This window comes from Chelonoidis abingdonii, chromosome 2 (assembly GCF_003597395.2).
Source record: "Chelonoidis abingdonii isolate Lonesome George chromosome 2, CheloAbing_2.0, whole genome shotgun sequence".
NCBI lineage: Eukaryota > Metazoa > Chordata > Testudines > Testudinidae > Chelonoidis > Chelonoidis abingdonii.
Window position 1 is genome coordinate 298119619 of NC_133770.1, and position 12351 is coordinate 298131969.

The following is a 12351-nucleotide window of genomic DNA, read 5'->3' on the forward strand; positions in this document are numbered from 1 at the left end:
CCATCTGTTGATCTCAAAGCACCTTGAAGAGGAGCTCAGTCCCAATGTCCCCTGTTTACAGATGTAGAAGCAACTTGCCCAAAGTCACCCAGCAGGCTGCGGGGGCACTGGGAACAGACAAGGCTTCTAAGTCCCAAACCAGAGCCTTTTAGCAGGCCATACTGCCTCTCCTGCTACAATGAACCCAGGGCCAGGATTTCAAAATCGAGGTGAGGGGATGCTCCCTTCACCAGCAGCAGACAGTGAAGGGCTGGTGAGAGTCTCATAATTTTGCCTACGAATTTTACTTCCTTTTTCACCATTGAGATCGCGACCAATGTGACATGCCCCATCGTGATAGACTCAAAGAGATCAAGCTAGGTAGCATAACAAAGAGAAGGTTCAGGGGTGACTTGATCACAGTCTAAAAGTTCCTGCCTTGGGAGAAAATATTTAATAATGGGATCTTCGATCTAGCAGAGAAGGGTCTAACACTATCCAATGGCTGGAAGTTGAAGCTAGACCAATTCAGACTGGAGATCAGATGTAACATTTTTAACAGTGAGAGTAATTAGTCAATTTACCAAGGGTCATGGTAGATTTTCCATCAGTGGCAAGATTTAAATCAAGAGGGGAGGTTATTCTAAAAGATCTGCTCTAGGAATTATTCGGGGGGCAGTTCTCTGGCCTGTGTTATCCTAGTGTGACACTGACTAGAAACATCTGTAGGAAAGGAAACATTATAGAGACTGGCTGGGATTGCACCAGAACCCCTTTCTGCAGAATAGCTTCCTCCTGCCTCGCCTGGCCATAGGTGGCAGCACTGTTCAGCCCAATCCAACGCCTAAGACCACACAGTAGAAGACGCTGCATCTTCCAAGAGATGTGCCAGGTGACAGAACCCCAGTATGAAAGGCAACAGAGAAGCTATTTGTTCAGAAGTTTTGAGGCAAAGCCTGGCTGATAGGATACATCGTTAACCCCAATGTACAGAAGGTGTCGGTCTCTGGCTGGGCAAATCTGAGCAGGTTCTTCAGGGTTAAAGCCCGTCTTTTCCCGGCACATCACAGTCCAGCTCTAAGAAAGGCCCCAGTCCTCTTACCCCATCAGTGAGGACCTGACTTGGGTGCCGGCTTCCCACTCACGTTGCACAAGGAGCTCTCGCAGCAGGTAGTGGAGTAGGAAGCTATGCCCAGATTGATATTGAACTGTGGGCAGGTTGGGGAACATTTCTTGGTGATTCGCCTCCTGGCTGTCCACATGCCTTAACCAAGGAGAAGAAAGAGAAAACTATTATTAAAAGGTCTTTCCCGGAGGTCTGAAAACCTGTTCAGGAAAGGATTTAGATCTGATTTCCAGGAGTCTCTAGGAGACTACAGTAAAATTATCCCTCCATTCACCACTCTCTCAACCTTCCCATCCCCATCTCTCATTGGGATCTGGATTTCATACCCTTCAAAGGTTGGGGTGCTCATTCAGCCTTAGTAAGGTTCTCCACCTTTCTAACATGCGTCTCCTGCTAGGTCCATAAATCCTAGACCTGTCCCCTAGCAAAAGCCACTATGAAAAATTTGTACAAAACCCACTGTTCTCCACTCTCCAGGAGTTATTCCCTAGTTCCCAGTCAGTGATCCTAGCACTTACCAATCCCTGCATAACCAACAGTCGTCAGGCAGTGCTTGTCCACATCCGAGCACTTTCTGATCTTCAGACAGCTCCAGTTGATGGATTCGTTTTCGCACGTGAAGCACCACAGTGAGTCAACTGTGGAAGGGAGACACAGAGGAGTTAGACATGTAGTTAGAGGAGACACAGAGGAGTTAGACCACTCCGGCAGCCCAGCTCTCTCATTTACTGTACTGTAAGCCAGGAGTTAGCCCACTGATGCCCGTGCAGTGAGAGGAGAACTGAGCCCACAGTTCTAAATCAATCCACCCACCCTGCAACAACTGCCCTTTAGCCGTGCTCCCAAACTGTTGTAAAACTACCCTCTCACACTGGATCTGGGGATGAGGAAAGCGTTCAGTGCGTCGTACCACCAGAGCAAAGCTTTGAGAGAAAAGATGTCCTTGTGATTAAAGGTAGAGGAAGCCAGGAGAGACAGGTTCTTCCATGAACTTTGTTTGTGACCATCACTAATGCACTAAGGGCTGATTGGAAGCTCAGTGAGGACCATGGGCATCTTTCCACTGACGCATTGTCAAGCCACCAACAGCTGGGTAAGAGCCTGCGGCCCAGGCAGAAGGGGTCTCAAACCAGCAAGAAGCAGCTCAAGGAGTTGCTCTGCGAAAGGGCTGGAGGCAGATGAGAAATACAGTGAGCTGGCCAGAGTCACGAGACGGGGCAAATCACTGCAGGCTCTGAGCGGCTTTCAACGGGGGGTACTGAATCAAAGAGGCTGCCACACGCCCACCTAGCCACAAGGGGGGGCACTCTCTGGTAAGCGACCCCTTACATGCTCTCACTATTTACCTGTGCAACACCTGGCACGAGGGGGCTCTGCCCTAGGTTGGCGCCTCTAGGTGCAACTGTATAACAGAAATAATAAAAATGCCAAAACAAGCCCGCTGGGACACCTAACCAAACCAAAGCCCACTAGAAACACCCACAGCCTGGAGCAAACCGCTCCTTAAAATCACCATACCGACCGGAAAAAGAAATGACGTGAACTAACTAGACAGCTGCACCCGCCCAGGGCAGGGTGACCAGACAGCAAATGTGAAAAATCAGGACAGGGGTGGGACCTATATAAGAAAAAGACCCAAAAATCAGGATTGTCCCTATAAAATCAGGACATCTGGTCACCCTAGCCCAGGCCCACACACTGAAGTCAATGGGAGATTTGCCAGTGACTTACACAGGAATAGAGTCAGCCTCCAAGCCAGAATTAATATGCAGCAGCGCCTGGATTTGTGCCCTGCACTTAGCCCACAGAAGCTTTTAAACAATACTGGGTTTGAGTTATTGGAGCACAGAAACCTCCCTGAAAAACGCCCTCCTCAGGGATGAGGGTGGAAACTTCTTCCTCTTTTCTCACATCAAAAACATTCACTTCTGGGCTGAGCTCGAGCCTCGGTCCCCATCGGCTCGCAGGAGAATGAGTGGAGACAACTGAGAGAGGGTCTTTCCCACAACACCGCTCCTCGCCCGCCGCATCTCTGCTGCACACGCTATGACGGTGCCTCATATTTTTGTTCCTAGCCCAGAGGTGAAGATGCTCCCCTGATTCCCCATCTTCTGGATGGGGTTGTACAGGGGCCACAAAATCCATGAAAACCCTTCGCTGGACTGGGGGATGTTACACCTGGGGGGCAGTGGGAGGGGATTTGAGTCCTGCCCCTGCAGGATGAGTGCCCCTGAAGAAGCAGCTCCTACCCCCAGAGGTGTAATGGAGGTGGGGGCAGTTGGGTGCTGCCCCTGGCTTGTGGGAGATCACAGCAGCGTATCTTATACTGCAAGACCAGCCCGGCTCCCTGCTCCAACCCACTGGTTCTCCCCAAGGTGCACCTGTGGGGCCCTGTCACCATGCTGCCCCGCCCCCTTCCTTGCCCTGGTGCTGTTGGTGCTCCTAGCTGGGCCAGGCTGGGTCTGGTGGGCCAGCAGCACCCCCTGGGCCCCCACTTGCTCAGGATTTTGTTTGTCTAGCAGCACAGGAGCCTCTCTCGACGTCTCACCTTGCTGTGCACACAGGACGACAGCCAACAAGACAGCCAGGACAAGCTTCATCTTCTCTGGATCTTGGCAGCGTCCTGGTGTGAACAGCTTCTCCCAGGGCAGGATATAAATCTCCCTGGTTGGATTTGGTGACTAGGGAGACAGCAATTTTGAAGGCTGGGTCCTGCTGGGCTGGGACAACACTCGGGTTGGGAGGGGTGGAATGTGCGTGGGAGGCTCAGTTCTGTCTCATCCTGTCCTGGCAGGGTGGTGTGATGGGCCCGCTGCAGAGTGAAAGGTCCTGACCCTTGACTGCTTTTGTTTCTATATGGTGCCCTTTTGCCAGGAGCAACCAGGGCCAGGCTCAGTGTGTAGGGGCTCCGCTGAGCATTACAAAAGAGACTTGGGTCGAACCCGCAGCCGGTAGTCTGGGAAAACAAAGCACCACACCCCGGGCACTTCTAGGAAGCAATTTTGCCCCACTCACAAGCACAGAATCTGGGTATAACAAAAGAAAACGTATTAAAAGGCAGAGGGAATCCGGCACTAATGTGGGAAAACATCACCACCACAATTCCAAAGCATGCAAGCCATAAATAAACACCCACCCACAGTACTTTGGGTAGCGTCCTTTGCCTCAGTTTCCCAGCTTGCAGCAAGAAAGTCCAATAAACAAATGCTCCTTTAACACCCCACTCCCCTTTCCCTCCGCTGCACCCCATTCCCCGTTGTTTGTCCAAAGTCAGCAAAATCCCAGAATTCAGGGGTGCGGGCTTCACCTCCCACCCCTGAAGAGAGAATTGAGCAGTGCCCCTGCTGCTGCTGCTGCCCACTGCCTTTGCCACCTTTGCTGCTGCTCACCACTGCTGCTCCTCTGTCAGCCACCTTTACCTCTTCTCACCCCTGTTATCTCAGCAACTGCTCACTGCCACCGCCTCTGCAATGCTGTGTTCAGAGTTTCCACCACTTGACCCCCTTTGTAGCCGCTGCAGCTCTTTGCAATTTCATGGGGTAATGGGGAACCTCCTGGCCACTGCAGTCTCTGCATTGTCTCTCACTGTCCCCAAACCAAGTCTGAGACTCAGTCCTTAGGCCTGCTTATCAATAATTTCAGTTATAGCAATCAAGTAGAAACAAGGACTCTCCTGTGTCTCCTGCTCAGCTGTATCTTTAAACAATGGTGGGGGAGAAGGGTCAAATGTTACCTGAGATTCTTTAAACAACACCCACCTCACCAAGTACAAGAATCCATCTGACCCTCTCTGACTTGCACTTGGATTTGGCATCCTTACTCCTTACTTAGTGAGTGTGGTTGAAGTTAGGGTGACCCCCTCACTCAGGGCATGCAGAGTATAGTGCTTCCCTTTACTCATACAATAAGGATAGCAACTTTTCATTACCCTGCATTCAGTACTAAAGTGAATTTTAACCCAAACCAGCCAAAATCAATCACTTTGGCAAAGCAGCTCTGTCTGCTGGACACCTAGGCAGAGTAGGTGTATTTATGCAAATACGGTCTGGGCATGAGATCTTTGTCCCCCAGCTTATCACTAGATGTCGGGGGAGAGCTCATTCAGACCCTGCTTACATATCATTTCTCAGGGGTCAGGACCCACCTGGTTGGACATTTGCAGTCTTATCTCTGATCAGATTGTTAGCAATGTGGTTAGAGCTGGGGAATGCTAAAAAAAGGGAGAGATGTGAGGCAAAAGTCACAACAAATGGAATGTGAGCAGCATCTGAGATCAGTGCCTGTCACTAGCATTCTACCAGGGGCTAGCGGCTGATTGTTCCTATGTGCCTGGTGGTATGACCAGGACGTGTATCAGACCAGTAACTTCCTCTTTTCTTCTAGGTGCAATACAAGGTGCTGCTGTTTCTCTGCAAAGCCCTACGTGGTCTGATTCAAGTCAACAGAACTCCTTCCATTGATTTCGATGTGGCTTTGGAGCAGGCCCCTCAAATGGACACTATTGTAGGTAGGGACCGTCTCGCACTATGGATCTGTATAGCACCTTCCACTGCAGGGGCCCTGAGCTCAGCCAGAACCTCTAGACGCTATCAGAATACACATAAATTATGGCAATAGGAACAGTTTCTAGATTTGGACACTGCAGTCAGGGTGTTCTCAATAGAAGCCCTTCAGCTCAGGAATTTCCACCCCAACATAGATCCAACCAGATTCCATGTTTATTGGCCGAGTGGGCTAGACTTGAGGCAATTATAAAAAAGGGCAAGGTGCGTGTGGTCTTAGTGTTTTCTGGTGGCCTTTCCTTTTCCATCTGCGTGCGTGAATATCATGTTTCACTAACACACATCATCTTGGGGTACATCTTAGAAGCCTTAAATATTCATAAAATCAAAATTGTCCCATCCATTAGGAAATGCAAGAAAAAATATAGAGTCTCCAACTCTTACAGTTTTATTGCATATCTAGTGCTATTTGGTATTTTTATTAAAGCCCCTGCTCTTGGATTCATGTTATTTCCTGAAAGTCTCTCCTTTCTTGGGAGGAGAAAAGGAAGCATCTAGCCCTTGAAACTGCAGAGAGAAGCTTGAGACTTGAATGACGTTCACCCTAAAGGCTCAATCACCAAAATGCAAATATAAAAACCCCTTATTTTTATTTTTCAAAAAATATGATTTTATAAGCTAATCTCTTGGGGCCTGACTCATGATTTTTGAAAACCTGGAGTGGCCAATATTCACCTATGCAATCTGCTGAGCCAATGGACATTTAATGATTGGGATACTGAACAAGAAAACTGTGGGTCAATTTCTCATTGCTTTACTCCAGCTTTGGTAGCAATCAGTATGGAAATTGGAGAGAGGAGCACAGCTTGCTGGAGGGAAGGGTTTGGAAAGAGGCACCCAGAAGTCAGTCTGTGCGCACATGGCTGGAATGCTAAGCTGCAAGTGGAGTAGCTCTGTAAATAGCTGCTTTACTGAAGAGCAGGTTCAGTTGCATAGGAATGGAGGCCTTGTGTGTTATTACCCAGCATGCAGTGCATGAAACTCTTGCATCCTGGAGTCTTTCCAGTGATAGCTATGGCATGACTGAACGGTGTTACTCAGGAGTCACATCACTGTCTGGAGCCCATCTCAAGGTGGAGGATGAAGCTTTAGCCCGCCTCAGGAATTTCAACGCTACCTGTGGGGGTGACACTTTGATTGGTTACCTTCCCCACTTGCCCGCCCTTTTGGGGAAGAGCAGGCAGTCAGGGTTGCTGCAGGAAGCAGGTAGTTTCAACCCCCAGGAGCTGCAGCTATTCTTGCAGGAGTGAAGGGACAACAGAACGTGCTCATCAACTCAGGGAGCCCCATTGCCTACCCTCCTTCTCTGCAATACTCAGCCTGGAATGGGGGAGAGAGGACCCTGCTGCAGCCCATCCCCAGGCCTGGGAAAGGGAGATGAATCCCGGAAGCTGCAGGAGAAGCCAAGATGAGGCTATGGGGGGCTGAACTGGGGCGGAGGGCTGGGAAGCTGGGATTGATTTCAGGATTGGGGCAGAATTAATTGCTGGGCAGGAGGTGAGAGATGTGGGGTGAGCGCTCCTGCAGTGGGAGGCTAGAATCCCCTTGCCAAATCAGCGTTGGTGTGTTGACATAATTAATTCTCTCTCTCTCTCTTTCACCCACCCACTCACCCACCCAATCGGGATTACCCTGGGGGTTCAAAATCAAAAGACACACCCAACAAAAATAGCAGATAGTCTTTTTGGCCCCCAAATCTCCTGATTTTGAGGGTCTGACTCATAGAATCATAGAATATCAGGGTTGGAAGGAACCTCAGGAGCATGAAATTAATAGGCAGCAGGTTTAAAACAAATGAAGTTCTTCTTCACACAGCGCACAATCAACTTCTGGAACTCCTTGCCTGAGGAGGCTGTGAAGGCTAGGACTGTAACAGCATTTAAAAGAGAACTGGATAAATTCATGGTGGTTAAGTCCATTAATGGCTATTAGCCAGGATGGGTAAGGAATGGTGTCCCTAGCCTCTGTTTTTCAGAAGATGGAGATGGATGGCAGGAGAGAGATCACTGGATCATTACCTGTTAGGTTCACTCCCTCTGGGGCACCTGGCATTGGCCACTGTCGGTAGACAGGATACTGGGCAAGATGGACTTTTGGTCTGACCCCGTATGGCCCTTCTTATGTTCTTATGTTCTTAAACTCCTTGCTCAAAGCAGGACCAACCCCAGCTAAATTATCCCAGCCAGGGCTTTGTCAAGCTGGGCCTTAAAGACCTCTAAGGAAGGAGATTCCACCATCTCCCTAGGTAACCCATTCCAGTTCTCCTCCACCCTCCTAGTGAAATAGTGTTTCCTAATATCCAACCTAGACCTCCCCCACTGCAACTTGAGACCATTGCTCCTTGTTCTGTCATCTGGTACCACTGAGAACAGTCTAGACATTTGAACTTTCAGTTCAAGCAGTCCAGCAGGCAGACAGCTGGGATAACACTATGGTGAATTGGGCCCTACCAACACCATAGCAACGTGCCTCCCTTCTCCACTGCACCTCTCCCTAGCCCACCCTGGAGGTATGGAAAGGCATGTGACATTGCTGTGAACCTCAGTAATGAGCCCCATGGGCCACGTTGTGCAAAGCAAGGGGGTAACGGTGTTACCTGCACACATTAGGGCCCCCACTTTTTCCCAGGCTGTAGGGCACCAGACATAACCCGGTTAATATAAGCACCCCCTCATCTTTTCTGTGTTTTTCTTCTATAGGCAGGCCAGGTTTCAATGGCTTTGACCTTTTAAGGGTTTAGGGGAAATTATCGCACTGTTCAGTTATTATGTTCACAAGGTGGTGTACCCCCATTTTCCTTCTTATACAACAGATCAAATTTGTAATGTTTTTCCTGCTGTGCTAAGCTTTAAGTTTATTCACAGGTAATAGCTGAGAAGCATCATTACCATATGACCTTAAAGGTTTTTTTAAAAAAATTATACACACTATATGTTGTTACAAGGGTACTTATTCATACTAAATTTATCCCATTGTTTAATATTAACATCAAACCTATTTAAAGTATCTTGTTATACCATGCCTTTTCTTTAGACAATTTGTTTTTGAGGCCAGTGTGTTCAATGTTCTCTTGAAGTTTTTGCATAGGCTTTTTAATTTAATTATATTTTTAGGGTTTTGGTGAATGAAAAGGTAGGGGTATCATGCGTACAAGCAGACCCCTTTTGTACCTGTCTTCAGATTTCAGCACTGAATATACACACAAAAAAGTATATATTTTTCTACTTAGGGTTAACCTGTCCCTCTCTCATTTTTAGGTTTGACTTCTTTTTCCATCTTCCTCTGGACGGTCATAATTTGAGCCTTTTGGTTTCAGGTAGTTTGTTTGCTGACCTGGTATGTTCATTATCTGCAGCTCCTTTGTGCTGCCTTTATGGGCAGTTCTCTTCTTCCTCTATCAGCTAGGTAATTTGCATCGACAGGGATGCTTTCTGGCTTAGTTTGGATCCAAAGCCATCAGCAGAGTTCAAAAGGGACACAATCAACTTCCACCAGAGTTTTGATTTCTATCCACTTTCAACTCCTGCTTCCGAAACAGAGTGATCTGAAAAAGAAAACACAACCTATTGTGGATCCCTTTGGAGCCCTGATAGGATTTTAATTAAGTAGCACGTTTGAATAGGCAGCAAGTTTAATTAATAGGTAGTAGGTTTAAAACGAATCAGAGGAAATATTTCTTCACACAGCGCACAGTCGCTTTGTGTGGAAAGACATGCAAGAAAATTTGCCTTTGAAAATAAAAAAGTTGTTGGAAAACGTTACAGAAGGGAAAAAACAATTAATGGCTTGGTGGAAATTGATAGGTTTTACCCTAAATAAAAATGAAATGGTTCTACAAGCCATTTGATTCATATGTAGTAAGATACACCCGTCTCACTACTGATATATATTCAGTGGTACCCGCGGGAGACCAATTAACAAACAATTTGATTACACATTCCACTAATCATCATTCCTGGGCATATAAAGAAAACCAACAATGACAAACCACGGACGTGTTTCAGTGTGTAGCCAATGAAAATTTGGGCTATGTGGAAATCTTGCTATTGCTTTCCCATGTAGTTATGTTTCCCCTCCCTTTCTGTGTTTCTTTTTTAATGTAACATTCACAACCTGTTTTCTTATTCATTCTTTTACCGTTTCCTCCTTTCCTTTGTCCCTGCCATTTCCATTCATGTCTGTGTTTGTTCTCTCCCCTTCTTCCAAGGACTCTGCGTATGTCCAGTATTGCTCAGGTTAACGACTGATTCAAATGATTAATCAATTCAATTAATGAGACACCACACCATGTCCTGCTGGGAGGCCATCTCGCCTCACAGGGCTCCGGAGGCAGGAGCTTACTTGGCCAGCATGACGCGATCACCCAAACTGGTCGATATCACTAGGGGGAAATGAATTATTGTTCTTTATGACTTCTCTCTCTGGCCCCGACCAGGAGCACGGTCCCATCGGGCGGAGTGCTGCACACATGGATAGGAAGGTCTGGTCCATGCCCCATGTTGCTTACCATTTAATTAGATCAAAAAAGGCAAAAGGTGTAGGAAAGGGATGCAACATACAAGCAAAGTGATCAGGGCTCTGGCAGGCGTAAGACCCCAGAATGATTAGGGAGAGAGCAGGTTCCTGGGTCGTATATTTCATGCATTATCTTTGTAACATATTGGTCATATTTGTATTATAAATGCTTAGCTGGGAGGGGATTTGAGTGGGCCATTCCGGGTGGAAGCGGGGCAAAGAAGGGGTTGCTAGAGTAAGAAAGGGGAGTGGTAAAGGGAGAGGGGGACAGAGAAGGTGCAGGAGGTGAGGGGTACAAAGAGTAGGGGTGATGGTGTAGACCTCCCAAAATCATGAGATTGGCTTAAAAATCACAAGGTTTTAAAAAAGCAGGGTGGGGACATCTTTTTCTTTGCCTTGAGGTTACACTCAGGTCATGTTTTCTAGCTTTTCTGCACAGCCAAGAGGGTAGATACATGACCCCATGACCCCACTACTGCCCCAGGTTGGAAAAGCCCTGGGTTAGTTGTCCAGGTGCTATGTTCCTTGGGAAGAGAGAGCTGAATGCATTCGGGATTGCCAGGTTTCCAAGCAGAGATAGGCAGGTGCTGCCCGGAAACTTTTATTTCTGTGGACTCCTGCTGGTTTACTTCTGGAACGTGGGTTTAGCAATGCACAAATCTCTTGTGGGTCAGATGATGCATCTGAGAGATTTTCCCACCCATTTAAATCTGTCATATTGAGTTAGAATCCTCACGAGAGCAGGGTGTCTCACAATTTACCCATCCGCTGGTTTCATATTAGCTAGAGAAACAAGTGGTTATACGTTGGAGGCAGCTTTGACCCCAGGACAAGCAGCAATATGAAGGGTGGGGTATCTTGCAGCCAAGCTCTGAATTCTGTGGTGAGAACAATTACGCCACCAGGGAGGGACTCTTGGAAGTAATTACACAATTCTCCAAAGATAAATTATTGCACCACCAGTAAGGAATTTTTAGTCTTAATTAAAACCGGTTGCAGCAATTGACTATTGATGTACCTAGACTTTTGCAAGGCTTTTGACACAGTCCCACATGACGTTCTGATCAGTAAGATAGAGAAATGTGGGCTTGACAGAACTACTATTAATGGATACATAATTGCTTAAACAACCGCAAACAGTAACTATAAATGAAATAATGTCAGATTGGAAGGAGGTCTCATATAGGGTTCCACAGGGGGTCTGTTTTGGGTCCATGTTATTTAACATCTTTATTAATGACCTGGATGTAGGAACAGAGAGCTTATTGATCAGATATGCAGATGACACAAAACTGGAGCAGGGGGAGGTTGCAAACATTCTGGAGGATGGAGCCAAAATTCAAAGGGATCTTGATAAACTGGGGAACTGGGCTACGGGCAACAAAATGAAATTCAACAAAGACAAATGTAAGGTGCTGCACTTAGGGAAGAAAAACCAAATGCACAAATACAGGATGGGGGATAACTGGCTTGACAGCAGCACTGCTGAGAAGGATCTGGGGGTTGTGGTAGATCACAGCCTCAACATGAGTCAGCAATGAGATGCTGTTGCCAAAAAAAGCAAACGCAATTTTAGATTGCATTAATGGAGGCATCGCATGCAAGTCACAAGAGGTGACAGTACCACCCTACTAGGCACTGGTTAGGCTTCAGCTGGTGTACCGGATCCAATTTTTAGTCACCAAGATATGGAAAGGATGTAGAGAAACTGGAGAGGATTCAGAGGCGAGCGACAAAAATGATCAAAGGGATGGAACACAAGCCAGATGAGCAAAGGCTGAAGGAACTGGGCATGTTTAGTTTGGAAGAGAGGAGATTAAGGGGAGAACATGACAGTGTTCTTGAAATATTTGAAAGACCAGCATAAAAAAGATGGAGAAAAGTTGTTCCCTCTTGTCAGAGAAGGCAGGACAAGAAGAGGCAGTGGGTTCAACCTCCAGCAGGGCAGATTTAGATGAGATCTCAGGAAAAACCTAAATGCCTTGTGAGGGCTTGGAAGCACCTTCACTGGAGGTTTTCAAAAGGAGGCTGGAGCCAGCTGTCTGGGATGGTTTAAACACAACAAATCCTGAATCTTGGCAAGGGTTAGACTAGATGACCCTTGCGGACCCTTCTAACCCTATGATTCTATGATTCTGAGATAGTTCTACAAAAACTTCAGCTCAGTGC

At 47.2% G+C, this 12351-nt stretch overlaps 1 protein-coding gene across 1 annotated transcript; it reads right to left on the reverse strand.

The window, feature by feature from the left end:
- Positions 1 to 1085: 1085 nt before the first annotated feature.
- Positions 1086 to 3705, reverse strand: LOC116815140 (lymphocyte antigen 6E-like). Its single transcript, XM_032763229.1, has 3 exons — positions 3654 to 3705; positions 1624 to 1743; positions 1086 to 1243 (listed from the first exon to the last, which is right to left on the reverse strand). Exons 1-3 carry the CDS (start codon positions 3703 to 3705, stop codon positions 1086 to 1088), a joined length of 330 nt encoding a protein of 109 aa, XP_032619120.1.
- Positions 3706 to 12351: the final 8646 nt, after the last annotated feature.

What these genes read in the sequence shown, in the direction of transcription:
- LOC116815140 (XM_032763229.1), bottom strand. Translation starts at nt 3,705, where the DNA reads ATGAAGCTTGTCCTGGCTGTCTTGTTGGCTGTCGTCCTGTGTGCACAG. An exon ending in CGTCCTGTGTGCACAGCAAG is followed by an intron (nt 1,744 to 3,653) that starts GTGAGACGTCGA and finishes TCCCTTCCACAG; the next exon opens with TTGACTCACTGTGGTGCTTC. An exon ending in TGTTGGTTATGCAGGGATTG is followed by an intron (nt 1,244 to 1,623) that starts GTAAGTGCTAGG and finishes TCCTTGGTTAAG; the next exon opens with GCATGTGGACAGCCAGGAGG.